Source organism: Schistocerca serialis, chromosome 2 (assembly GCF_023864345.2).
Source record: "Schistocerca serialis cubense isolate TAMUIC-IGC-003099 chromosome 2, iqSchSeri2.2, whole genome shotgun sequence".
In the NCBI taxonomy this organism is placed as follows: Eukaryota; Metazoa; Arthropoda; class Insecta; order Orthoptera; family Acrididae; genus Schistocerca; species Schistocerca serialis.
The window spans coordinates 133373607-133401134 of NC_064639.1; the positions used below are offsets into that span (position 1 = coordinate 133373607).

A 27528-nucleotide genomic window follows, 5' to 3' on the forward strand; every position below is an offset into this window, starting at 1 on the left:
TTATTTTGCAAGATGTCAAACAAGATACTTCTACAGCCAAATTCGGCAAGTTTGACAATCTGTCATTGTGTTGCAAATGTAGGCTTTTACGCGTTTTAATATACTTATGCTTCTTTTGCAAGATGCAATGGTTGCTGAAATTGCAAGAACCAACAACAGTAATTTCACACATTCAGGGAACATGTTTTTTAATCCATTGCTTATATTGGATGGTCCTGAGGCTCTAGATGTTTAATCTCACTGCTGTAAATAAACATAAGTTCTCTTTTCAGTTTTTCATTGTCAATAAATAATATATTTTAAGTAGTTTTTCAGCTTCAACTTTACATATTTTCTGATATGAATATAATAGAGGGAAACATTCCACGTGGGAAAAATATATTTAAAAACAAAGAAGATGAGACTTACCAAACAAAAGCGCTGGCAGGTTGATAGACACACAAACAAACACAAACATACACACAAAATTCTAGCTTTCGCAACCAACGGCTGCTTCATCAGGAAAGAGGGAAGGAGAGGGAAAGACGAAAGGATGTGGGTTTTAAGGGAGAGGGTAAGTAGTCATTCCAATCCCGGGAGCGGAAAGACTTACCTTAGGGGGAAAAAAGGACAGGTATACACTCGCATACACACAAATATCCATCCGCACATACACAGACGCAAGCAGACATTTGTAAAGGCAAAGAGTTTGGGCAGAGATGTCAGTCGAGGCGGAAGTACATAGGCAAAGATGTTGTTGAATGACAGGTGAGGTATGAGCGCCGGCAACTTGAAATTAGGGGAGGTTGAGGCCTGGTGGGTAACGAGAAGAGAGGATATACTGAAGAGCAAGTTCCCATCTCCGGAGTTCCGACAGGTTGGTGTTAGTGGGAAGTATCCAGATAACCCGGACGGTGTAACACTGTGCCAAGATGTGCTGGCCGTGCACCAAGGCATGTTTAGCCACAGGGTGATCCTCATTACCAACAAACACTGTCTGCCTGTGTCCATTCATGCGAATGGACAGTTTGTTGCTGGTCATTCCCACATAGAAAGCTTTCTATGCCATCTTGGCACAGTGTTACACCGTCCGGGTTATCTGGATACTTCCCACTAACACCAACCTGTCAGAACTCCGGAGATGGGAACTTGCCCTTCAGTATATCCTCTCTTCTCGTTACCCACCAGGCCTCAACCTCCGCTAATTTCAAGTTGCCGCTGCTCATACCTCACCTGTCATTCAACAACATCTTTGCCTATGTACTTCCGCCTCGACTGACATCTCTGCCCAAACTCTTTGCCTTTACAAATGTCTGCTTGTGTATGTGTATGTGCAGATGGATGTGTGTGTGTATGCGAGTGTATACCTGTCCTTTTTCCCCCCTAAGGTAAGTCTTTCCGCTCCCGGGATTGGAATGACTCCTTACCCTCTCCCTTAAAACCCACATCCTTTCGTCTTTCCCTCTCCTTCCCTCTTTCCTGATGAAGCAGCCATTGGTTGCGAAAGCTAGAACTTTGTGTGTATGTTTGTGTGTCTATCAACCTGCCAGAACTTTCGTTTGGTAAGTCACATCTTCTTTGATTTTAGATATATTTACATATTTTCTCATTTATAAGTTCTGAAAAATCTGTTTCATGGAAGTCCTGGAATCTAGTTTTGATGTTTACTAGTACTGTGTCAGTTATTTTGAATATTAGCCTTTTCAATTTCTGAATACTTACTTCTGTTTCATTAAAATTAATTTCAGGTACTCCTGCTGAATTTATAAGGCTCTTAGCTTCCATTCTGCATTTCAGAATAATTTCCTCACATTTTCATCTTTCACCAGCCTTTTTCAAATTTTCAATTTAAAGCTTACAGGATCTTAGGTCCACAGTTTTATTTTGCAAGATGTCAAACAAGATACTTGTATGCTGCAAAATTGAATTGTACAGCTGCAGTAGAAAAAGAAAAGGTCATCCAGTATACTACTTAGCCCAACTGCTTGATGTAAAGAACTATCATCCCACCCTTCATTGTTTATCACATCATTAAATGTTGCTCTCAGGTCTTATAGTGAAGAATAATGGTTTGTACAGTGCCTGAATAAAAAGTCCACATTGTTTAACCAGGACCTGGTAGTTTAAATCCCCTTTCCCTCAGAAGTTAACTTCTTTTACTGGAATGGCTAAAAATGCATGAAACCCTGATAGACTTTGTAGTGTTGGCAGAAGAGCCAACACCGTGTTGCTAGAGGAGGCTGAAATGCATGCTTTTAAGCTCACGTAGATTGGCGTGAGGTCTGGAACAGTTAAAGGATTTGAGTCTAGCAAATAAAGTACGTAGCTGTTGGAATACTTATCTTTAATCCACAATTGGTGTACATCTCTCATTACTGTACAAGCTTCACGATATTAATTATCAAATGCTATGGCGCCTTGCTAGGTCGTAGCAAATGACGTAGCTGAAGGCTATGCTAACTATCGTCTCGGCAAATGAGAGCGTAATTGTCAGTGATCCATCTCTGGCAAACTCTGCTGTACAACTGGGGCGAGTGCTAGGACGTCTCTCTAGACCTGCCGTGTGGCGGCGCTCGGTCTGCAATCACTGACAGTGGCGACACACGGGTCCGCCGTATACTAACGGACCGCGGCCGATTTAAAGGCTACCACTTAGCAAGTGTGGTGTCTGGCGGTGACACCAGAGACTTGTCATAAAATTGTCTGCAAAAAAGCTAGCACAAAAGATTTTAGGCATTCCTGCTAGTAGTGCTAGTGCTGAATGCAATTTCAGTCTCACAGGACTTCTTGTTTACAGAGAAAGGCATACAAAAGTCCTCAAAGTGTGAATGACATTTGGCTTTTACACTTATTTTGTAATTTTCTCGCCACAGTCGTTTACTACACTCCTGGAAATTGAAATAAGAACACCGTGAATTCATTGTCCCAGGAAGGGGAAACTTTATTGACACATTCCTGGGGTCAGATACATCACATGATCACACTGACAGAACCACAGGCACATAGACACAGGCAACAGAGCATGCACAATGTCGGCACTAGTACAGTGTATATCCACCTTTCGCAGCAATGCAGGCTGCTATTCTCCCATGGAGACGATCGTAGAGATGCTGGATGTAGTCCTGTGGAACGGCTTGCCATGCCATTTCCATCTGGCGCCTCAGTTGGACCAGCGTTCGTGCTGGACGTGCAGACCGCGTGAGACGACGCTTCATCCAGTCCCAAACATGCTCAATGTGGGACAGATCCGGAGATCTTGCTGGCCAGGGTAGTTGACTTACACCTTCTAGAGCACGTTGGGTGGCACGGGATACATGCGGACGTGCATTGTCCTGTTGGAACAGCAAGTTCCCTTGCCGGTCTAGGAATGGTAGAACGATGGGTTCGATGACAGTTTGGATGTACCGTGCACTATTCAGTGTCCCCTCGACGATCACCAGTGGTGTACGGCCAGTGTAGGAGATCGCTCCCCACACCATGATGCCGGGTGTTGGCCCTGTGTGCCTCGGTCGTATGCAGTCCTGATTGTGGCGCTCACCTGCACGGCGCCAAACACGCATACGACCATCATTGGCACCAAGGCAGAAGCGACTCTCATCGCTGAAGACGACACGTCTCCATTCGTCCCTCCATTCACGCCTGTCGCGACACCACTGGAGGCGGGCTGCACGATGTTGGGGCGTGAGCGGAAGACGGCCTAACGGTGTGCGGGACCGTAGCCCAGCTTCATGGAGACGGTTGCGAATGGTCCTCGCCGATACCCCAGGAGCAACAGTGTCCCTAATTTGCTGGGAAGTGGCGGTGCGGTCCCCTACGGCACTGCGTAGGATCCTACGGTCTTGGCGTGCATCCGTGCGTCGCTGCGGTCCGGTCCCAGGTCGACGAGCACGTGCACCTTCCGCCGACCACTGGCGACAACATCGATGTACTGTGGAGACCTCACGCCCCACGTGTTGAGCAATTCGGCGGTATGTCCACCCGGCCTCCCGCATGCCCACTATACGCCCTTGCTCAAAGTCCGTCAACTGCACATACGGTTCATGTCCACGCTGTCGCGGCATGCTACCAGTGTTAAAGACTGCGATGGAGCTCCGTATGCCACGGCAAACTGGCTGCCACTGACGGCGGCGGTGCACAAACGCTGCGCAGCTAGCGCCATTCAACGGCCAACACCGCGGTTCCTGGTGTGTCCGCGGTGCCATGCGTGTGATCATTGCTTGTACAGCCCTCTCGCAGTGTCCGGAGCAAGTATGGTGGGTCTGACACACCGGTGTCAGTGTGTTCTTTTTTCCATTTCCAGGAGTGTATATAAGTGCACACTTTTTTTTTCCTTTTTTTCCTCTTCAAGTACAAGGTGAGTAAATAATGAACTCTTTTCCGCAGGAAACATGAGCTTCCTACGTGTGCCCTTATGCAAACAGATAGTTTATGTTAGCCAAGTTTGTAATAGCTGTATATTTTTAGTATTTCTCATTCAATCTTTTGTATGGAACTACAGAAGAGCACGTGCCACAGCAAATTACCACTGCAACCTGAATTTGGCCTACATACTTGGTTAGGTTGGTTCAAGCTAGATGAGGTAAGTATTGCAGTATAGACGTAGACATAATGGCCTGAGTCTGTCTGTGCCTCAAAAACTGTTGGCTGACTGAACTGTGCAAGCCACCCTGGAGGACTGCACAGGCTGCTTCGGCTGAGATAGGACTGCAAGCAGACAGCACATCTAAGAAAGGACAGCCCACCTATGGTGGGCTGTGGCACTCGAGCAATCTGGTGTGCATGGCTCTGCTTCAGACATTGATGAATCCACAGCAAATCAAAGATCTGTCTGCCATATGAGTTTCTTTCTTTCCAAAATGAAATAACTCATTTGAAGATAGCATTTAGAGGTCCTGCAAATGATTATTTCTGCCTGCAAAATGGTCTTGAGTAATCTCTCCATGAAGGAATATCATGAATCCTTCACTGAATGATTTGAGGGAATACAAAAATGTACATACCAGAAAGAGGGGAATTTTGAGAAAAAGCAGTACATGGAACAGACATGATTTTCTCAAAATCTTTAGCATTCTATTCTTGTCACATTTTACCCTATACTATGTGGTAATTACTCTTAGTTCACAAAAAAAATCTGAAACTTATTGTATGAAACTCTGTACTACATCTGAATAAAAGACAAACTGAATTATAAAATAAACGTAAGTTATTAAAGTCCTCCAGGCATTTCAAGGTTTGTCACCCTCATCTGCAGGGCAAGGGTGGGGCACCACTGAAATGTGTGGTGTACATTTTACAGACAAATGACTGACACAGATAACCTTTAATTTGTTTCATATTTTAAACACACACATATTTTAAGTCCTCAACAGACACAATAAGGGAAAATCTGAATAAACAAAAAAGAGGGAAGAAGGAGACGAAAAAAGGCATGTAAGCAGTCAGTTCTTACGGCAGAGTGCTTCTACCACCACATACAAATTTTTCAAGTTTATTTTCAGTATACGCTATAACAAACACAGTTTTTCACTTCTCATATCTCCTCTGCTGGTGCCTTATAAATCCTTTGTGGCAGCTTTCACATACACATTGTTGCATGAGTAATCTAATAGTATATAACCTTAAACCAAATGTTTTAACATATGTTTAGGGTACGAATATTTTCTGAAAGGCCACTGTTCAGCCCAATTACACAACATTATGCAACTGCAGATGACATACAACCACAGTTTCTGTTTTTCTTCTTACAATGCCATTCAGAGTTTATTGGCTTTCATCAGTTGTCATAACTGAAACTTCATTTAATACGACAATTTTGGGCATATTTGAATATATAACTACTAGATTACTGTACCATAAGTACAAAACATAGCTGCAAGGTAAATTGAAACAACAAATTCATAACTACTGGCAGAAGAACAGGACAAAATACTGTACAAACTGTATGGTTTGTATAAATCCCCAATTGCAAGCTCTAATGGTTTGTGGTGGCACCACAACCATTTAACTATTGTAAATAAATATCACAGTTTTGCCACTGGAAGACGTGCGAATTCCACAATATTTCCTCGGAGCAACTGTAAGACATCTTTATGTGGTTGAACTTTGCTGATAGCTAGGTACAACTGATGGTACCCGCAAGTCGATGCCTCTGTGTATAGAACATGCACATGAAGAAAGTGCAGGCACAGAAATTGTGCATGTGCAATGATTTTCAAATAGATGGCACCATACTCAAATGCCCTCTGCCGAATAAATGCATATAAGATTCCTTATCAGTGTGGGGCGGCATTTATAGACCAGACATGTCTCTCAGTACAGCCACCACGCATTAACAAGAAATCTTATAAATATGTATAAGATTCCTTGTCAGTGTGAGGTGGCATATATAGGCCAGACATGTCTCTCAGTACAAGAACGCTGCGATGAACATCAGTGTTATACACGCTTACGCCAACTGGAGAAGTTGGCAATAGCAGAACACGGTCTGAATACAGGAACTGCATGAACAATGAAAAGACAGAAGTTTCATCTCCAGCATCATCTTTCTGGGATTGTGTCATTAAGGAAGAAATACATATCTGCACAGCTGAGAACCTCATCAACAGGGATGTGAGATTTCAAATGAGCGCAGCCCGGAATTGGCTGCTATTAAATCATGACAGGAAGATGAAGATTTTTTAGTAACAGCCTCATCATAACATTGGTCTAGGATGATCTTTTAGTGAGTAACATCTGGCCCTACTGTTAGTAAACACCACTTAGGCTGCACTGTTAGTAAACATAGCACACAGTGCACACGCAGGATGGCCACTCTGCGATTTTCGGCAGATGGTGTTCGAGTATGGAGCCATCTATCTGCAAATCATTGCACATGAGCAATTTCTGTGCCTGCACATTCTTCACACGTGTGTTCTATGTACAGTGGCATCGAAATGCAGATACCATTAGTCGTACTTAGCCACCTGAAGATGTCAGACACTTGCTCCAAGGAAATATTGTGGAATTTGCACAACGTTATCTGGCAGCAAACCCAATGCTTACTACCGACAAACAAACAAAATTAATAGTATTCATGATTTACATTAAATATCCTATGCTTCTTACTGTACTGATGGTTCATATCCTGTTCCACAACTAAAAGTGTAGTTAGCATTAGGCATTATCACTGTTACGGCATTAATTAGTTTGTTACATATATTACAAAGACCAAAGCCATGGTGATTTACTATTGTTTTTAAATCCAGCAAATGTGGGAACGTAGAATATACATTAATGAGCCAAAATATTATCACTGTCTGCTTGATCATGTATTGGTCCACCTTTAGAAAGCAATAAAGCAGCAGGTCTGCATGGCATGAATTTTTTGGTAGGCTTCCGGAGATATGTGGCACCAGATGTCCACTAACACGGTGTACAATTCCCATAAATTACAGACTGGTTGGTTGTGGGCATGGAGCTGACACCTGATAGTGTACCAGATGATGTGTTCCACTGGGTACAGGTAAGGCGAATTTGGTGCCCAAGACATGAACATCTGTTCACTGTCATGCTCCTCAAACCATTGTAGCATAATTGCAGCCTTGTGAAATGCACATTTAAACTGCTGGAAGATGTCATCAACCAAGAAGGAATTCAGGTGGTCCGCATTAATGTTCAGGTAGTCCACAACTGTCTTGGTGCCTTTGATTACTACCAAAAGTCCCATGGATGCCCAGGTGAATGTCCCTCACAGCACAATATTGTCCCCATCAGAGTGAGTATGTGGCTCAGTGCATGTTTCGAAAAGCTTTCTGCCTGGATGACAATACCACCTCAACTCAGTGTAACGAGAAATGTGATTCATCTGACCCAAGAAAATGTTTCAGTTGATCTATGGTACAACCTCAATGATTCCACGATCACTACAATCTCAACTGACATCACTGGGTCCAACATGGGAACATGTAAAGATTTTCTACTGTCTAATGCAAAGCCCCATGTTCAAAAATGTGTGCTGAATGATGCTCTCCAAAACACTTGTTGCTGCATCAGCATAGTACTCTGCCATCAGATCTGCCACAGTTTGCCACCTATCCCGCTTTACAGAGCAGGCAAGCATCTGACCTTCATATTTTATTAGTGGACTAGCGGTGCCAACGGCCTTGCCCCAGTGGTAACACCTGTTCCCGTCAGATCATTGATACTAAGCACTGTCGGGCTTGGCTAGCACTTGGATGCGTCACTGTCTGCGTCTGCTGAGTACTGTTGGCAGGTGAGGTGCACTCAGCCCTTGTGAGGCCAATTGAGCAGCTATTTAACTGAGAAGTAGCAACACTGGTCACGAAAATTGTGTGTCTATCAACATACCAACACTTTCGTTTGGTAAGTTACATTATCCTTGTTTTTAGATATATTTTTCAACAACATATTAAGATATACAATATGTTAAATATACTTACTTTCGGACGCTGTAACTAATTTCAGAATCAAAAGAGTTTCTTCTCTGACTTGACATGGATCCAGTTGTTGCACCAATCAAGGCACCACGTCGTGTCATCAGTTTGGGAAGAGCAGCAGCCCACGTTGAACTTAAGTCCTGGGATGCCATGCTATTCACATCGAAGTTCAAGCCTGTGAGCAAACAGTGTTGTGTAGACTATTTTGGCACTGAGGATTGTCATTAAATATCTTTACTTACATGCAGTGACAGAGAGAGAGAGAGAGAGAGAGAGAGAGAGAGAGAGAGAGAGAGAGAGAGAGAGAAAACTGTTGTACCAGAGCAAAAGGAAGTGTTCTTTATAAACAAGCCTGATAACTTTTTGTTTCTTACGTATCTGTTTATAAATATAACTGATAAACATACCCACTGGATCTTCATGTGTGCTATGAAAGCTTAATGACAGCCGCCCATCATTATTGAGAGCTTTTCGTTTTGCAAAGGCTTGTGCAATGACTTTATGCTTTTTCAGTCTTACTGGCTCCTCATAACCATTATTAAGCACTCTGAAATACAATGTAAATATGTGTGTTTTATTTTATGTATAAAGGTAATGCGTCTTGTGGTTATATATATTATAATCTTTAAGTAACTATTTTGTGAGAAAACTTAAAATGTATCGTAAAAATTCAGATAATTTAATGATAAATCCTGAACCCTCTCTTCTTATTTTGACCTTTAACAATTTAAAAAGATTTGTAATTTCACAAAGAACACTGGCTGTATACAGTATTATCCTGAAATACTGATCATGACAAATTTTTCAATAGCAGCAACAGCGCATATCAAAAGCACGAGAATACTATACTATTCCTCACAAAATAAACAGCATTTTCCACAATCTCAATCAGATTCCTTGTCATCCAGGTGTTCTTACTTTATGTCATTAACAAAAACAATTTTTCTTACCTTCTTAGAAATCTCTTCCACGTATGTATTGTAGACCCTGTCCAGATCCATGATGACATTACTATTCCAGCAGCAAACACAGTAAGTACATGAAGTTGCATTATTGCTAAGCTCGGACGGGACTCCATTCGACACTTGTCCTTGTTTCCATTATTGACAGAATCACCACCAATAATCTTGCAGCTTTTTGAAAAAGAACTATTGTCAGTATTATTTTTGCTTAGGAATATATAAAACACAGTTACTTTCAATTCGAACATCACTTGTCAGTTGTATGCTATATGAAACTGGGAAACCAGTGAGCATGTAAATAAGTGTGTAGTGAAACTTATCTATGTCTGCACAATGGCTGTGTGCAGCAATCATGTTATAGATTTTAATCAATGTATGATCTGCCTCGAAGTAGAAATAATCACAGTTTAGCTCCCAGATTAAGACATTTTATCTACTATGTCATGTTGCCAATGAAAAGTATCTGCACATTCATCATGAAGTCACAACAACTGTAACAACTCAGTTTTTTCCCTGCATCTCGGACTTAGTGTGTTCTCCAATTCCCAGATGCATTTCTGAACGCAGTAAAAAAGTCCACGTGATCTCGCATTGCCTTTAATCCACATAAACTCTTACGGCGGGCAATTTTGCTAGCTCCTCTACATGAAATTCTTATTTTTTCTGACAATCAAAATAAGAAAATTCACAATATCCATGACACCCCTACCTCTTCTGTTGCCTCCAGCCTTGCAATGAGAAATACCTCACTGAAAAACTATACTGCTCTTATTGTGTACCTCTTATTTAGGTACCTGTATATTGCTATGGATGTGCTCATCAAACTTAGTTTGCAGGCACAACAAGAGAGGCATTAGTGCATCATGCAGAGCTTTATGTTTAGAATTCTGAGAGTGTACATACCACGAACAGTCAGGTAACTTATTACTTTCTCCCACAAATATCTCACAAAATGACTACAACAGCAAAATCAGATAAATCTGAGGTCTTGTAGAGACCAGCCGACACTCATTCTTCTAGCAGTCCATTTGCAAGTGTATTACGACAGGAGGGAAATGACACCAGTATAGAAGTGCCCTCTGCCACACACCACAAATTTGATTGCAGAGTATAGAAGTAGACAGAGCTCTGACGGCATATGGCTGTTCTTCAGTATATTGCTTTCAGAAGCCATTATTGATCAGAACCAGAAATATCAATTTTTGGTTTTGTACAAGGAACATTAGAACCTTACTTCAGGTTCTCAAGATCCACAAAAAAAATTGGGCTCTGTCAAAGATATAGACAGAATTAGAAAACATTGTAAGGGAACATTTATGGCAGGTAGCTTCACATAAGTTACGTATATTAAAATGAGCATTTCACATTTTGAGGCAATTTTACAGCAAATTATTCACAGGCAGCATAGGACAAAAGCACTTGGTGGAAATGACAGGAAGTAAATCACCAATTGCATTATAATTTATGTTGCCTCATATTCATACAGAAGAGACACAATTCTCACAGGAGTAAATTAACTGGGAGATAGCTTGGCAGATATCTTTCATGTGTACTGATAAAACAATACTTTTAAATCAGCGTAAATATAGTGGAAAGTGCAAAAATTGCCTGAAGACTTTATTAATTACTACAGATTATTATATTTTATTCTCTTATTTATTTCCTTTGTTAATAAAACTTTAGTTTCCTCCCATTTCCTATTGCTTCTCATAAACCAATATTAATCCTGACACTATTTTTTTTAAAAAATTACCTTCACTAAACACTGCAACAGCAACTTTTGTAAGGCAAATCACATTCAGGTCCCTAATTACTCCAGCACCCAGACAGCTGATGAGAAACTCAAATTATTGGCCACTAAATTAACTGAATTCTTTCCAATGATAGCTAAAATTAATGTTAGTAAAAGGACCACGGAAAGAAGATCCATTAGATTTACTTGAACAAACATTGCGTACTCCACCAGCAAATATAAGTTTTGCCAAATCAATGTTAAAGAGGTCATAACTACCAATGAGTTCAGTGAAAATCAATAACTCTTCTGGCTTTGATGACACTTTCACCAAAATACTGTAATCCTATGTGCTGACATAATAGTTCCCCCCCTCACCCCCCCCCCCCCCCCCCAAATTATCTTTGTAATAAGTCAAAGTGAAGCTCCTGAAAGACTGAAATATGCAGTGTTAAAAATAATTTATAAAAGTGCAGATAAGCAAGTGATCTTTAGTTACAGACACTTCTCCATCCATCTAAGTGCACTCTAATGCTCATAAAGGATTCTCTACAGAGAAAGTGATATAAACATCACAACTCTTCTGACAGAAACAAACAAGAAAACAAATCATGTTTGCATTATCTGTGATCTTGCAAACACACTCACTTGTCTTGAACATAAAATTCTACTGGAACTAAAACATACATGGGTAGACACTCTTTAACAACAAAAAACAACGAATTACTCTAACAAATAATACCACAACAATAAAACAAAATTATGAAACATTAAATATGTGGTCCAAAGGTTCAGTGCTTGGCTCACTGCTGTTCTTGACATGTGTAAATGATTCAGCTGGGATATTGGAACAGTCTTAAAAACTGTGATGTTTATGGCTGATACACGTATATTAATAGAGTTCAAATATATCCATACCACATAAACTGAGGAGAGTAGGGAATGATGGTAACAACTGGTTCACAACAAACAGTTTAATTCTCAATCTTACAAAAACTCCCTTTATGCAATTACAAATAAATAAAAATTACTTACACATCACAGAAATAAAGATAAATGTCATACACTAGTTGAAACTTTATATGTCAATTTTCTAGGCATCCAGATAGATAAACTAAAGTAGCAGTAGAACATGGATAAGTTAACCAAAACACTCAGTTCTGCCTGTTTTGCACTTAGAACTCCCTTTCTCTGTAATGATCTTTCACTTAATATTGCCCTACATCTACATCTACATCTATACTCCGCGAGCCACCTTACGGTGTGTGGCGGAGGGTACTTATTGTACCACTATCTGATCCCCCCTTCCCTGTTCCATTCACGAATTGTGCGTGGGAAGAACGACTGCTTGTAAGTCTCCGTATTTGCTCTAATTTCTCGGATCTTTTCGTTGTGATCATTACGCGAGATATATGTGGGCGGTAGTAATATGTTGCCCATCTCTTCCCGGAATGTGCTCTCTCGTAATTTCGATAATAAACCTCTCCGTATTGCGTGACGCCTTTCTTGAAGTGTCCGCCACTGGAGCTTGTTCAGCATCTCCGTAACGCTCTCGCGCTGACTAAATGTCCCCATGACGAATCGAGCTGCTTTTCGCTGGATCATGTCTATCTCTTCTATTAATCCAACCTGGTAAGGGTCCCATACTGATGAGCAATACTCAAGAATCGGACGAACAAGCGTTTTGTAAGCTACTTCTTTCGTCGATGAGTCACATTTTCTTAGAATTCTTCCTATGAATCTCAACCTGGCGCCTGCTTTTCCCACTATTTGTTTTATGTGATCATTCCACTTCAGATCGCTCCGGATAGTAACTCCTAAGTATTTTACGGTCGTTACCGCTTCCAATGATTTACCACCTATGGCATAATCGTACTGGAATGGATTTCTGCCCCTATGTATGCGCATTATATTACATTTATCTACGTTTAGGGAAAGCTGCCAGCTGTCGCACCATGCATTAATCCTCTGCAGGTCCTCCTGGAGTACGTACGAGTCTTCTGATGTTGCTACTTTCTTGTAGACAACCGTGTCATCTGCAAATAGCCTCACGGAGCTACCGATGTTGTCAACTAAGTCATTTATGTATATTGTAAACAATAAAGGTCCTATCACGCTTCCCTGCGGTACTCCCGAAATTACCTTTACATCTGCAGATTTTGAACCGTTAAGAATGACATGTTGTGTTCTTTCTTCTAGGAAATCCTGAATCCAATCACAAACCTGGTCCGATATTCCGTAAGCTCGTATTTTTTTCACTAAACGTAAGTGCGGAACCGTATCAAATGCCTTCCTGAAGTCCAGGAATACGGCATCAATCTGCTCGCCAGTGTCTACGGCACTGTGAATTTCTTGGGCAAATAGGGCAAGCTGAGTTTCACATGATCTCTGTTTGCGGAATCCATGTTGGTTATGATGAAGGAGATTTGTATTATCTAAGAACGTCATAATACGAGAACACAAAACATGTTCCATTATTCTACAACAGATTGACGTAAGCGAAATAGGCCTATAATTATTCGCATCTGATTTATGACCCTTCTTGAAAATGGGAACGACCTGCGCTTTCTTCCAGTCGCTAGGTACTTTACGTTCTTCCAGCGATCTACGATAAATTGCTGATAGAAAGGGGGCAAGTTCTTTAGCATAATCACTGTAGAATCTTAAGGGTATCTCGTCTGGTCCGGATGCTTTTCCGCTACTAAGTGATAGCAGTTGTTTTTCAATTCCGATATCGTTTATTTCAATATTTTCCATTTTGGCGTCCGTGCGACGGCTGAGGTCAGGGACCGTGTTACGATTTTCCGCAGTGAAACAGTTTCGGAACACTGAATTCAGTATTTCTGCCTTTCTTCGGTCGTCCTCTGTTTCAGTGCCATCGTGGTCAACGAGTGACTGAATAGGGGATTTAGATCCGCTTACCGATTTTACATATGACCAAAACTTTTTAGGGTTCTTGTTTAGATTGTTTGCCAATGTTTTATGTTCGAATTCGTTGAATGCTTCTCTCATTGCTCTCTTTACGCTCTTTTTCGCTTCGTTCAGCTTTTCCTTATCAGCTATGATTCGACTACTCTTAAACCTATGATGAAGCTTTCTTTGTTTCCGTAGTACCTTTCGTACATGATTGTTATACCACGGTGGATCTTTCCCCTCGCTTTGGACCTTAGTCGGTACAAACTTATCTAAGGCGTACTGGACGATGTTTCTGAATTTTTTCCATTTTTGTTCCACATCCTCTTCCTCAGAAATGAACGTTTGATGGTGGTCACTCAGATATTCTGCGATTTGTGCCCTATCACTCTTGTTAAGCAAATATATTTTCCTTCCTTTCTTGGCATTTCTTATTACACTTGTAGTCATTGATGCAACCACTGACTTATGATCACTGATACCCTCTTCTACATTCACGGAGTCGAAATGTTCCGGTCTATTTGTTGCTATGAGGTCTAAAACGTTAGCTTCACGAGTTGGTTCTCTAACTATCTGCTCGAAGTAATTCTCAGACAAGGCAGTCAGGATAATGTCACAAGAGTCTCTGTCCCTGGCTCCAGTTCTGATTGTGTGACTATCCCATTCTATACCTGGTAGATTGAAGTCTCACGAAACTTCTTCACGACGTTCTGCAGGTTCTCTCTGAGGCGCTCAACTACTACGGTTGCTGATGCAGGTGGTCTATAGAAGCATCCGACTATCATATCTGACCCACCTTTGATACTTAACTTAACCCAGATTATTTCACATTCGCATTCGCTAATAACTTCACTGGATATTATTGAATTCTTTACTGCTATAAATACTACTCCACCATTGGCGTTTATCCTATCCTTGCGGTATATATTCCATTCTGTGTCTAGGATTTCGTTACTGTTCACTTCCGGTTTTAACCAACTTTCCGTCCCTAATACTATATGCGCACTATTTCCTTCAATAAGAGATACTAATTCAGGAACCTTGCCCTGGATACTCCTGCAGTTTACCAATATTACGTTAACTTTTCCTGTTTTTGGTCTCTGAGGACGGACGTTCTTTATCAACGATGATAATGTCCTCTCTGGTAAGCCGTCAGGTATTTTATCGTTTCGCCCAAGGGGGGGTCCCTCTAACCTAAAAAACCCCCGTGTACACGCCACACGTACTCTGGTACCCTAGTAGCTGCTTCCGGTGTGTAGTGCACGCCTGACCTGTCTAGGGGGGCCCTACAGTTCTCCACCCAATAACGGAGGTCGATGAATTTGCAACCATTATAGTCGCAGAGTCGTCTGAGCCTCTGGTTTAGACCCTCCACACGGCTCCAAACCAGAGGACCGCGATCGACTCTGGGCACTATGCTGCAGATATTAAGCTCAGCTTGCACTCCGCGTGCGATGCTGGTTGTCTTCACCAAATCAGCCAGCCGCCGGAAGGAACCAAGGATGGCCTCAGAACCCAAGCGGCAGGCGTCATTCGTTCCGACATGTGCTACTATCTGCAGCCGGTCACACCCAGTGCGTTCAATAGCTGCCGGAAGGGCCTCCTCCACATTACGGACGAGACCCCCCGGCAAGCACACCGAGTGCACACTGGCATTCTTCCCCGACCTACCTGCTATTTTCCTGAGGGGCTCCATAACCCGCCTAACGTTGGAGCTCCCTATAACTAATAGGCCCGCCCTCTGTGACTGTCGGGACCTTGCCGGAGAATCGGCCACTGGCCCAACAGGCGAGGCATCCTGTGGTGGCTCGGAAACGATGTCATCACCACTAGGAAGCACCCCGTACCTGTTGGAAAGGGGTAAGGCAGCTGCCACGCGGCCAGATCCCACCTTTGCCTTTCGGCCAGGCACGCGCGAGCCCACCACTGTCCGCCATTCACCCTGGAGTGATGGCTGACCGGTAAGATGCTCACTGCCGGAAGACGCAGCGACATCAGGGGTTCCATGTGATTCCAAGGCCACCAAAGTAGGCATAGGTCTCACCACAGTTGCCCCAACGCCACTACGAGCCGACGCCTGCGCCTCGAGCTCGATGAGCCTAACAGACAAAGCCTCCACCTGCCTCCGAAGAGTGGCCAATTCTCCTTGCGTCCGCTCACAACAACCACAGTCCCTACACATGACTATGTTTACCCTACTCTATACGGTGACAAATTCCCAAGATAATCTTCTGATGAGCTACTCTGATAATCAAGAAACACTCACTGAAATACGAGACGCGAAAACTACGCTAGGTTTTCCCAGAAAAACTATTTAAAAGCTAAGCGCAGCAAATAAGTACAAAAACGCTTTATACAAACAGTACTCGCTGCTGCTGGTGCTCTCGCTCTGGCTGTCACAAGACAACTGCTGATTCAAGTGACTAGTGGCTAACGGCTGCGAAACAAACAAAAGACGGTTTTAGGGCGCTTTCTGTTGTAAACGATCAAGAAAACACTAAGAAATCTAACACGAAAACTACGTAAAGTTTTATCAAGAACTGTTAGTTACTATGCAGAGCATGGCATAATCTTCTGGGATGCAATGCAACTTAGGTTAAAAATTTATCTGTTCATCAGAAAAGGTTCTAAAAAAATACAAATGTTACATGACTCACCACACAGAGAAGGTGCTGAGTCACAGACAAGCACAATGAAAAAGACTGCTAAACATTTAATCTTTTGGACACACACACACACACACACACACACACACACACACAGACACACACACACACACACACACATTCACACAAGTACAACTCGAACATACATGCCCACTGTCTCCACGGGCTCTGCGGCCTGACTGGGAATGTGTCTGACACCAGCACCAATTTTCTGGGGTGTGTGCTTGGAGTAAGGAGGAGGCATAGGGTGGGGAGGGCAAGGGGTAACAGGGTAGGAGTGGGGAAAGATGCTGTGCTGCCTGTAGGAATGTGCAGGGATGTGATGGATGTGGGGACAGGATGTGCTGCTAGATCCAGTTGTGTGGGAGGGGGGTGAAGGGATGTGGTCCAGCTGTCTCTTGGCCACAATTTGGCGGTGACTGTTCATGTGGACAAACAGCCTATTAGTTGTCACACCCACATAGAAAGCAGTACAGTCGTTTCAGCTTAGTTTATGTATCACATGGCAGCTCTCACAGGTAGTCCTGCCTTCAATAGGGTGCGAGATGCCTTATCTCTCCAGTCACCTACCACTTCCCATATACCCACTGTCCAGCTGCAAAGGAGCACTCCTCTCATGACTCAGTACTGCCCACAGCCTAAGAAACTGAATCACATTCTTTGCCAGGGTTTTGACTAACTCCCTTCATTCCATCAAATAGTGAATATCCTCCACACCCCTCCTACAGAGGTATTCCACCGCCCACGAAAATTACACAATACCTTCCCCATCCGCAGACCTGCTCCAGCGCTCCAACCCCTTGCCTCATATTCCCGTAATTGACCTAGATGCAAGACCTGTCCCATACATCCATCCACTATCACTCACTCCAGCCCAGTCACAAGCATCTCCTACCCTATCAAAGGCAGGGCTACATGTGAAAGCAGCCATGTGATCTATAAACTAAGCTGCGACCATTGTGCTGGTTTTTATGTAGGCATGACAACTAACAAGCTGTCTGTTGTCTGCATAAATGGACAGCACCAAACTGTGGGAAAGAGACAGATGGACCACCAAATTGCTGAACATGCTGCTCAACAAGATGTGCTTCATTCACTTCAATGGCTGCTTCACAGCCTGCACCATCTGGATTCCTGTTACACACACCAGCTTTTCTGAATGGCAAAACACCCTTTGTTCCTGTACCCCTTCACCCCTGTCCCTGGCCACATCCTTCGCAAGTCTCTGTCCTCCACCTACCTATCCTCTTTCCCGCTTCCATTCCAGCACTACACAAGCCTTCTATCCCACCAAGGCGCCTACTAGTATTTACCCCTTCTTTACTCCCCCCTTCCCCCCAAGTACAACCTCTTGACTCTGCATATAGCAGCCCATCCTGTCCCTCTCCCCACCCTCATCATGCTCCTGCATGCTCCCACATGCAGCACAGCATCTTCCCCTACTCCTACCCTATCTGTCCCCCTCCAACCACATTCCATCACCTTACCCCAACCACCCATCCCAGCAGATCGCTGCTCACATCAGTCGCACAGTCCACGTTCAGGACCCAGTGCCCGGAGATAGTGGACAAGTGTGTATGTGTGTTATGAATTTTCTATTTCAAATGACTTTTTTGTCCAAAAGCTTCAATGTTTAGCAGTCTTTTTCACTGTGCCCCTCTGAAACTGCAAGCCTTCTCTATGTGCTGAATAGCAATCTAACCTTTTAATATTATTGTTATTCCATCCTGGACTTTCCATTGTCAGAATACTACATAAAGTTGATAACTGAACAGCTTGTAGTTAAGCTTCTTAAGGGCCTTTGGGATTGTTACACTCACATTCTAACACAATTACTCCCCTACTGTGTTTGTGATTAATAATACGAATGAATTTAAGGTGAATTCTGAAATTCACAACCACAATACTGCCAACAAAAATAATCTCCATATTGTCTATGTCCTCCTCTGTATAGTCTATATATTTCTTTAAAAAAAGAAAAAGTGTTCAGGTGCAAAAGTCTATAACAAGTTGCTGATAAACACCATGCACACACCAGTAAATTTGAAATCCATAAAGATTTAAAACTGAAGTATAACAGTACCTTGTTAGGCATTGCTTATATAATTTGTCAAAATATCTGGATTCCAGGATGTAGATTCTGACTAACACTAATATTCCTATTACATGGATTTTTAACCATGAATCAATGAAGTTACATAAACACCTAAGATGTAGCAGCAGACATAACCAGGAGCCAAGTAGTGAAAGAAGAGGAGTGGCTTTTTCCCCAAAGTAACAGCTTTCTATTTTCTCTTCTCATGTAGGCCTACAGAGGATGAAATGTCAATTTAGATCCTCACATTCTACTGTTTCCTCTTCCCTTCCTTCCAGTATTCCTCTATCCTTTCACTGTGTTGCTTTTTCCTCTCCTCAGTCAATGGTGAACCTGTTTCTTTTCCTTCTTATCCTGGAACCCTTCAATGTGTAACACTTTAAGACGAAAATAGCCCCTATCTATCTTTTCTTCTTCTTTTATATATTTTTTTTGTTAACATTTCCTACCTCTTGCATCCAGAAGGTACTCAGACAATTTACATTTTTTAAATGTTCTTTATGATATGATGAGCTCTTTCCATCTTGTACATTCTTTCATCTAAAGCAGATTTTCTAAACCATTTTGGAAATTATAGAATATTTTATGTTTGGGAATTTTTTTACAAGTAAATAGAGATTCTTATGCCTATTTTGTTGGTTACCTCCTCCAAGAGATTGATTTACATCATCACATTTGTTAGATTGCATGAAAGTGTAACAAAATCGCCAGCAAATTCCAAACAATTTACTTGAAAACCTCCACTGTTTCTCTCCAACATGACTGGTGAAATTTTATGTTACGGCAAATTTTCATTCCAGATTCTAAAATTTTCTGCAAATACAGTTGAAAAGAATGGGACATAAACTGCTGCCCCTTTCTCACTTTCCTCATTAAACAAGGGTGATCCCAAAAGCAAGGTCTCTAATTTTTTAAAAATATAGAGAAATGTTTATTTACAATAAGTTGTACATAGTTTTGAAGCTTCAACATTTTCCTATTTCTCCACATAATTGTCGTTTCAATTGACGCATTTTTGTGTGTAGCAATTTTTGTATGTCCATGTCATACCAGGCCACAGCCATGTTATAGAAGAATCGCCGGACCTCTTCTTTCACCTAATTGTTGTCACTAAAGTGCCTTCCAGCCATGTGTTCTTTTAACTTGGGAAACAAGTGGTAGTCACTGGGTGCTTAGGCCAGACTGTTGGGTGAATGGGTGATGATGTCCCAACCAAACCGTTGCAGAAGATCCACAGTTTGATTGGCAATGTGGGGGCAGGCATTGTCATGGAGAAGGCTTACACCCTTGCTCAATATAACTCTTCAGTTCTGAAATGTCTGTATGAGCTTTTTAATGTCTGACAGCACCTGTTGGCATTTGTTGTTGTTGTTCCAGGAACCATGAGGTTGACCGACAATATCCTCTTTCGATCCCAAAATACAGTTGCCATGACTTTGCTAGCAGACTGTGTGCTTTTGAATTTTTGTGGCTTGGGTGAATCAGAATGTCGCCACACACACAATTGTTGTTTGGTCTCAGATGTGAAGCAGAAAGCCTAAGTTCCATCACCCAAGACTACTGAATCTTCAAGAAATCTCAGCAACAACATCACAGAGCTCATTGGAAGCGATACGCCGATCTTGAAACAAGTTTTGTTCAACCTTTGTGATTGTCTATTCGGGAATTGGCAGTCTCCCAATTTTTTCCACGTCACAAATTTCAGTACGACCACCTGCCAACTGTATACACCACTTGTGGACATTTTTTGACATCCATGCATGACTCTTAACACACTTCTGTCAACTGTTGATGAATGTCGATTTCTTTAACGCTTTTTTGGCACTCAAAAACCGAATAACTCCGCAAACTTCGCACCTGGTGGTAGTGGCTAATGGGAGCTCCACTGTAACTGGCTGCCAAGCCAAGACTGAAAGCTCCAGCAGATATGCTGTGGTCTCTGTAGAGAGTGGAGGGAGCAAGGAAAAAAACAACATGCCCAACAGCCACACAAGCAGCTTCCCTGTGCCCCTAGTGTCTTGGAGACCTTATTTTTGGGATTACACTTGTATATACAAAGCTCATCAAACAAAATATTGTCCACCTCCTTGAAACCACATACTGGTCACTTTGGATTTCTGTAGAAGTGTAGGTGTAGAACTGGTACCAGGCAGTCATGTGACCCTCCACTGCTGACAATGTCGTGGCAGTGATGTGACATGTCACTCCTGGTCAGTGCAAAAAGGTGGTCAACATGGAGACGTGACAGAACAGCAGTCGGTAATAGTCATTTTGTTCGTATGGGTCCAAGGCAACATAGTGAATGTGTAACGTGAATGTCTGTAACGTGGGAACAAATCCACTAGTGGTTCCCCTACTAGTGAATGTCAGATGTCCAAGTATGTATGCTTATGTATTTAAGACAGCCAGAACATTCGCGACTACATAATAAATTTCCAGGTGTAGAGTAAAGCTTATAGTTCATTTTTATTTTGTTTATTTAATTAGTGAGTTTTGTGTTACTTAATTTGATGACGTCATCGAGCCTAGAGAAGTGGTTGGTGCTTGCTAAATTTTGGCGCGAGCCGCGCCCTAGAAGTGAGTTCTCATTGGTCGTAAGTGCTGACAGCCAATGAGAAGCAAGATGGTTGGCCGCATAGCGAGGAGATATAGTTTGAGTGTGGGGGAGTGAGAGGGAGTTGCGACCTATCTTTGATTGGAGGCGGTTATGCTGGATGTGACTTTTCGGATTATGTGTAAGATGAAGTCTTGAGGTGACTTCCGCCTTATGGTCCAGTGTTAATGGTATCTGGTAGTGACCAGAAACTGTTTATGAAAACTTTAGAGTGTTGTGATAATTCGTTCCAACGAAAATCACGAGTGAACTTTGAATTATATAGCGTGGCAGTACTGAGTATATTCTTACTGAGTATTTTATGGCGAGCATAAACTTTTACTAAAGACAACCACTGAATATCATGTGCAGAAGTAATTGGGCGATCATTGACTGTGTTACAAGTAATTGGTTTCGGAATTTGGGAAGGTAAAAGTTCTGGCTGTTTTAGGTATGGTGATAACTGTGAGCAGAAACTTTAGTAATTTTCGTAAATGTGGGCTGATGATCTTGCTTCACGACAATAAAGATCTATTGAAGGTTTAAATTTGAACTTCATGTTTAAAGTACGAGTGACATCCCCTTTCTGAATCATTTCTTTAAAGTACATAGACAATTTTCAGCAAATTTTACTTATAGCGGCCTCCGGCGTGTAGCTATGAGGTTACAGTTTCCTCAACACCGCTTTTCTGTGATCTCGTAAGTAGCTACAGTCAGGAGTTTATGTGCGAAGATTGACCGCTGTAAAGAGGTAGGTGAACAAAAATTATAAAAGAAATTGCATTGCAGCAGCAACGTATAATCCGTCACAATTGGTGCATCGCACGCACGCACATAAAAAAATCCATCGCAAATGGAGTTGCCCAATTTGTTGGTGCATCAATGCATACTGTCTAACGCATCTACAAGGAATGATGTACCACTCACAACTAGGTAACATGGTGTACGGACGGTGCTAATAAAAATTTCCAAACCAACAGAGATTGGAGATGAGTGCCATGTCTTGTCAATGATAGTCAGTTTCAAACATGACAGAAATTGCTGTTACCAGTGAATGCACGTCCATCTCAATAAATTACATTACCACGCGAACATTGCCAAGGGAACTGCCTGCAATGGACATTTGGAGTCAGGTTCCTCACAAAGGACCACTATTTACATTTCTTCACTTCTTCATTGGCTCAAACAACGAAGAAACTGAATGATAACTAACTTGAGGTGTGCAGTGTGGTCCAATGAATCCCAAATTTGGCTCTTTACAAATTATGCAAGGCACTGAGTGCACCAATGGACTGATGAGGTGTTTACCTCACAGTGAGTGGATGGTGTAGTTCAGGATGGAGGTGGCTCTGTCACGTTACAAGGGTGTTTTTCTTTCCATGACTTAGGTTGACTGATTCAGGTCCTGTGAACATGAACCAGAATGTATTTTCCAACAGTCATGTTTTGCAGCATGCAGCTGGCTGGTCAGGCTGACTGCTCTTCCCGCAGTGCAGATGACAGGGGGTCCACAGTAAATATAGTATGTTTTGTCGGATAACTTATTTCTAACATACACAACACAAACACTTAAAAAAAAAGTCAACTACTCGTGTTTTAAGCACGGAGAAGTTGGAACTGCCTCCTTTCATTGTTCAAGCATTTCTGACACATGCTCTGGAAATTGCTCGTTACACTCTGCTGTTCCTTCCAAGAATGGCAGCAATTTGTTCACAAATGTTAATTTTAAGTTGATTTGTACACTTACACTTTCATTTTTAATCTCTTCCCCCACCCCCTTTCCATGAGCTAGGAACAAAGAGGCCATATGTTGCTAGTTGTTATTGATACAATAACTCTATCTTGAAACACGGCATGAGAAGTAGGCTGTGTGCCATCTCACAATCCTGCTGGAAGTCCACGAAAGGACATTCTCTGACAGCTAATAAATTGGGGGGGGGGGGGGGGGAGGCTGCAAAATGTTTTCCACATATCTCTCACTGTTAATTGTTCCCTGGAAAAAAAATTTGGCCTAATATTCTATCATGGCTAATAGCACATCACACTCCTATTTAATCATCATATATTACGTTAGGCTTTTCAGAAATCCATTATTGGTTATTTTGGGGATTAATGTATCCGCTTTGGTGGAACCATGATTCATCTGAAAAGTTAGGTCAGGGTCAATTTCTCCATCACGCAAACTATTCAAAATCAAATTACGAAGCCATAACCTTCTTGCAGGGTGACCAAGTTTAACTTCTTGCACTGCAGTTATTTTATGGGGCCATAACTTCAGTAACTTTTGTAGCCATTTGAACAGAACCATATGAAATTCCCATTTGCTAAGATGTCAAACTGATTTTGTAGGGACCATTCCAGAGCATGCCCAATGTTATTCAGTTTCTCCAGAGAGTACTGCATGTGGCTATGTTTTCTGTCAAGAACACTTCCTGTTCCATGAAATTTATTTATCAATCAATCAATTGTACTCCAATTTGGAACTGAACATCAGGAAATATCTCTTAAATGATCTCCTTACCGCATGTTCTGATTCTGTAAACACATGTCAATCATACATGAATACCCTTTGCTAAACAGAATACTTGTATTTTGCTGTTTCATTTGAAACACTTTTGCTCAATATAGTGTACTGCATTGCCTAACAAACACTTGTTACATATTCAAGATTTCTACACAAATTAAGGCCTTGCAGTGGAGGGGAAATATACTCCCTGCCAGTGCCACCAATGGCTGAAAAAATAAATAAATAAATAAATAAAATAAAAAATGAAAAAAAAAATTTAATCGCTGCCAAGCAGTTGCATTAAGGATTGCCATCCCTTACAGCATTATGATGGTTATGCTAAGGACATTATTGTTTTCCAAGATGAAGCAGCTGTAATCACAGGGCTGTATGTATATGTTCCCAGTTTGATGTACACACAAACACTTTATCACACCTCAGCTGATCCACTAAATTACCTGATCTAAATCATATGGAAAATATCTGGGACTATTTGGATCAGCAGGTGAAACATAGCAAACAAAATTCCTGCAATTTAGTAGCTCTATGGGATCTATTCATAAATGACTTGTAGACACCATTTCTCACCAAACTGGGGTCATTATCAATGCCAGATGCTGTGTTACACAGTATTTATTAGTGTGTTGTCTCCTAGAGGGATGCTTACATTTGAAGCTTCCTGGCAAATTAAAGCCGTGTGCCAGACTGAGACTCAAACTCGGGACCTTTGCCTTTCATGGGCAAGTGCTCTGCCTGCTGAGCTACTCACGCATGACTCTCAACCCATCCTCACAGCTTTCCTTCCAGCAGTACCTCATCTCCTACCTTCCGTGCTTACTTTTGCCCAGTATGCTTATTTCCTTCCACATCTCTTCTATAAAATGCAATGCCTCTCAAGGCAACACAGTTTATTACTTACAAAAAGACTATTTTACTACCATATTATTTAAGCCTCACATCAGACAAGGTAAAACTGGGCAAAATTAACGTTGGCAGTCATCTAAAATTGAATGTAATTTTTTTCCTGCAGTGATAAAGACCTGTTATAACATAGCTACGTACATTTTTTTTTTTTTTTTTTTTTTTTTTTTTTTTTTTTTTTTTTTTTTTTTTTTTTTTTTTGTGAAGGGTGGTGGTCTTACAGTGGCCATCAACAATATTTACAACCTTTTCTATCATAATCTGCTGACATTGGTCTGAAAGAATTGAACAAGAATACTGCTTGGCAATAAAATCACATAAAATTATATAAAAGAACATACTTACACAATATACTTTCTGAAACTATAATTCCACTTAGCCTGATTTCTGTATTCATAGACATGGCAGGTGAATGTAACTAATACCAGTACAAGAAGGAAGAGGGAAAAAAGTCCCATTCGAACAATGGTTTCCCTGATTTTTGCACTTGCTGTTGGAGAAATTATATCATGGCTCCCAATTTTCAGCCTTATGAGAGTTACCAAACCTGTAAAAGAAATATAACGTAGAGTAAACATCAATAATTTTCTCGTGAAGGAATGAGATACTAGTGTGACAAAATAATTTTTCCTCTAATACTATTGAAAGATATCAGCAACAAATAAGTATAGTTGCATTTTAACTAAATACTCAGTGAATCCATGATCTTTTCTTCCTGTGTTTTTCACACTGACCCATTCAATATTTGATGCTGTCAAAGATTGAAAGTCTGTGGGAGCAACATTAACATAAGATCAAAGTTGATTGTAAGCATCACTGTTATTTAAGATGATAAAAATGGCCCCTCCCACTATCTTCCCATTAATGATATCATGCCTAAATTACTACAGGCCCTGCAATATCTCCTTCACACAGGGCTTCAGTTGTACCATGTACATATGACAGGAGACTGATTAAAACCAGTACAAGAAGAAAGAGAGGAAAAAAGTAAATGGCTTCATTGTTCTATTTCATCTGACCCAAGTTCATTAGTGATATAACATTCACAGGTTTTAGTTCTTTCACAAACTGTCCAGTCTTCTCCAAAATGCATACAGGAAGTGTTCAACAAAGGTTTTAAAATTTTCTGTTCATCACTCATCACACAACTAGTTAGATCTACTCACTAATAGTCTCTTGTATGGGGGGAGGGGGGAGAGAGGGAGAGAGGGGGGGAGGGGGAGGGGGATGGGGAGGGGGAGGGGGGGGGAGAGAGAGAGAGAGAGAGAGAGAGAGAGAGAGAGAGAGAGAGAGAGAGAGAGAGGGGGGGGGGGGAGACTACTGTAACAAACTTTCTTTTTAAAATTTCCAAGTCTCCCATAACCAAGCTGATACTTGTAAATTTAAAAGTAGTTTGTAGGTGCAAGAATGCAGTATGAGAGCAATCCATATTTTCTGAAACTTCCTGGCAGACTAAAACTGTGTGCCAGATCGAGACTCAATCTCAGGACCCTTGCCTTTTGTGGGCAAGTGCACATATAGCACTTGCCTGTGAAAGCCAAAGATCCGAAGTTCGAGTCCCTGCCTGGCATACAGTTTTAATCTGCCAGGCAGTTTCATCAGCGCACACTCCGCTGCAGAGCGCAAATCTCATTATGGGCTTTTCTGATCTGTCCTACTGTACTCTCTCTTTTGAATTCCAACTCTCTTATCCAAGATGTTCAAGATTTCTGTTCTGCACCAGTTCCACTTTCACAACACAAACTACTACCTTTTGACAAAGTCACCTCACCTACAAAATTTACCTGAATACTACCTCTAAAAGACTAAACTTGACTTATCATTCAGTAAATTTTATTGGTTATAATAGAGGGAAACATTCCACGTAGGAAAAATATATCTAAAAACAAAGATGATGTGACTTACCAAATGAATGTGCTGGCAGGTCGACAGACACACAAACGAACACAAACATACACACAAAATTCAAGCTTTCGCAACAAACTGTTGCCTCATCAGGAAAGAGGGAAGGAGAGGGAAAGACAAAAGGATGTGGGTTTTAAGGGAGAGGGTAAGGAGTCATTCCAATCCCGGGAGCGGAAAGACTTACCTTAGGGGGAAAAAAGGACGGGTATACGCTCGCACACACACACATATCCATCCACACATATGGGAAAAAAGGACGGGTATACACTCGCACACACACACACACACACACATATATCCATCCACACATATATATGATATGTGTGGATGGATGTGTGTGTGTGTGCGCGAGTGTATACCCGTCCTTTTTTCCCCCTAAGGTAAGTCTTTCCGCTCCCGGGATTGGAATGACTCCTTACCCTCTCCCTTAAAACCCACATCCTTTTGTCTTTCCCTCTCCTTCCCTCTTTCCTGATGAGGCAACAGTTTGTTGCGAAAGTTTGAATTTTGTGTGTATGTTTGTGTTCGTTTGTGTGTCTGTCGACCTGTCAGCACTTTCATTTGGTAAGTCACATCATCTTTGTTTTTAGATATATTGAAGTAAATTTTATTGTTTATACAAGGCACTTGTGTTTAACAGAGCTCATTCAGTCTCTTAACAATATTAATTCAAGTGAGACACTTCTTTATATATCATAAAGGTCTTGTACACCATCACATTTTGACTCTAATTTTTTGTGACTAGAGAAGATATACCTCAGAAAATACACATTACAAAGTATTGTGCTGTTGAAATTATCGAACACTTCACCACAGCTCAG

General features: G+C 41.6%; 1 protein-coding gene across 1 annotated transcript in view; it reads right to left on the reverse strand.

The window, feature by feature from the left end:
- The window catches only part of LOC126456839 (smoothened homolog), a 120386-nt gene that overhangs the window by 12665 nt on the left and 80193 nt on the right, over positions 1-27528 (reverse strand). The window contains exons 8-11 of the mRNA XM_050092648.1: positions 25148-25349; positions 9365-9547; positions 8822-8961; positions 8418-8589 (exon numbers count right to left, since the gene is read on the reverse strand). Coding sequence (XP_049948605.1) covers positions 8418-8589; positions 8822-8961; positions 9365-9547; positions 25148-25349 — 697 coding nt within the window. The remainder of the gene's footprint in view (positions 1-8417; positions 8590-8821; positions 8962-9364; positions 9548-25147; positions 25350-27528) is intronic.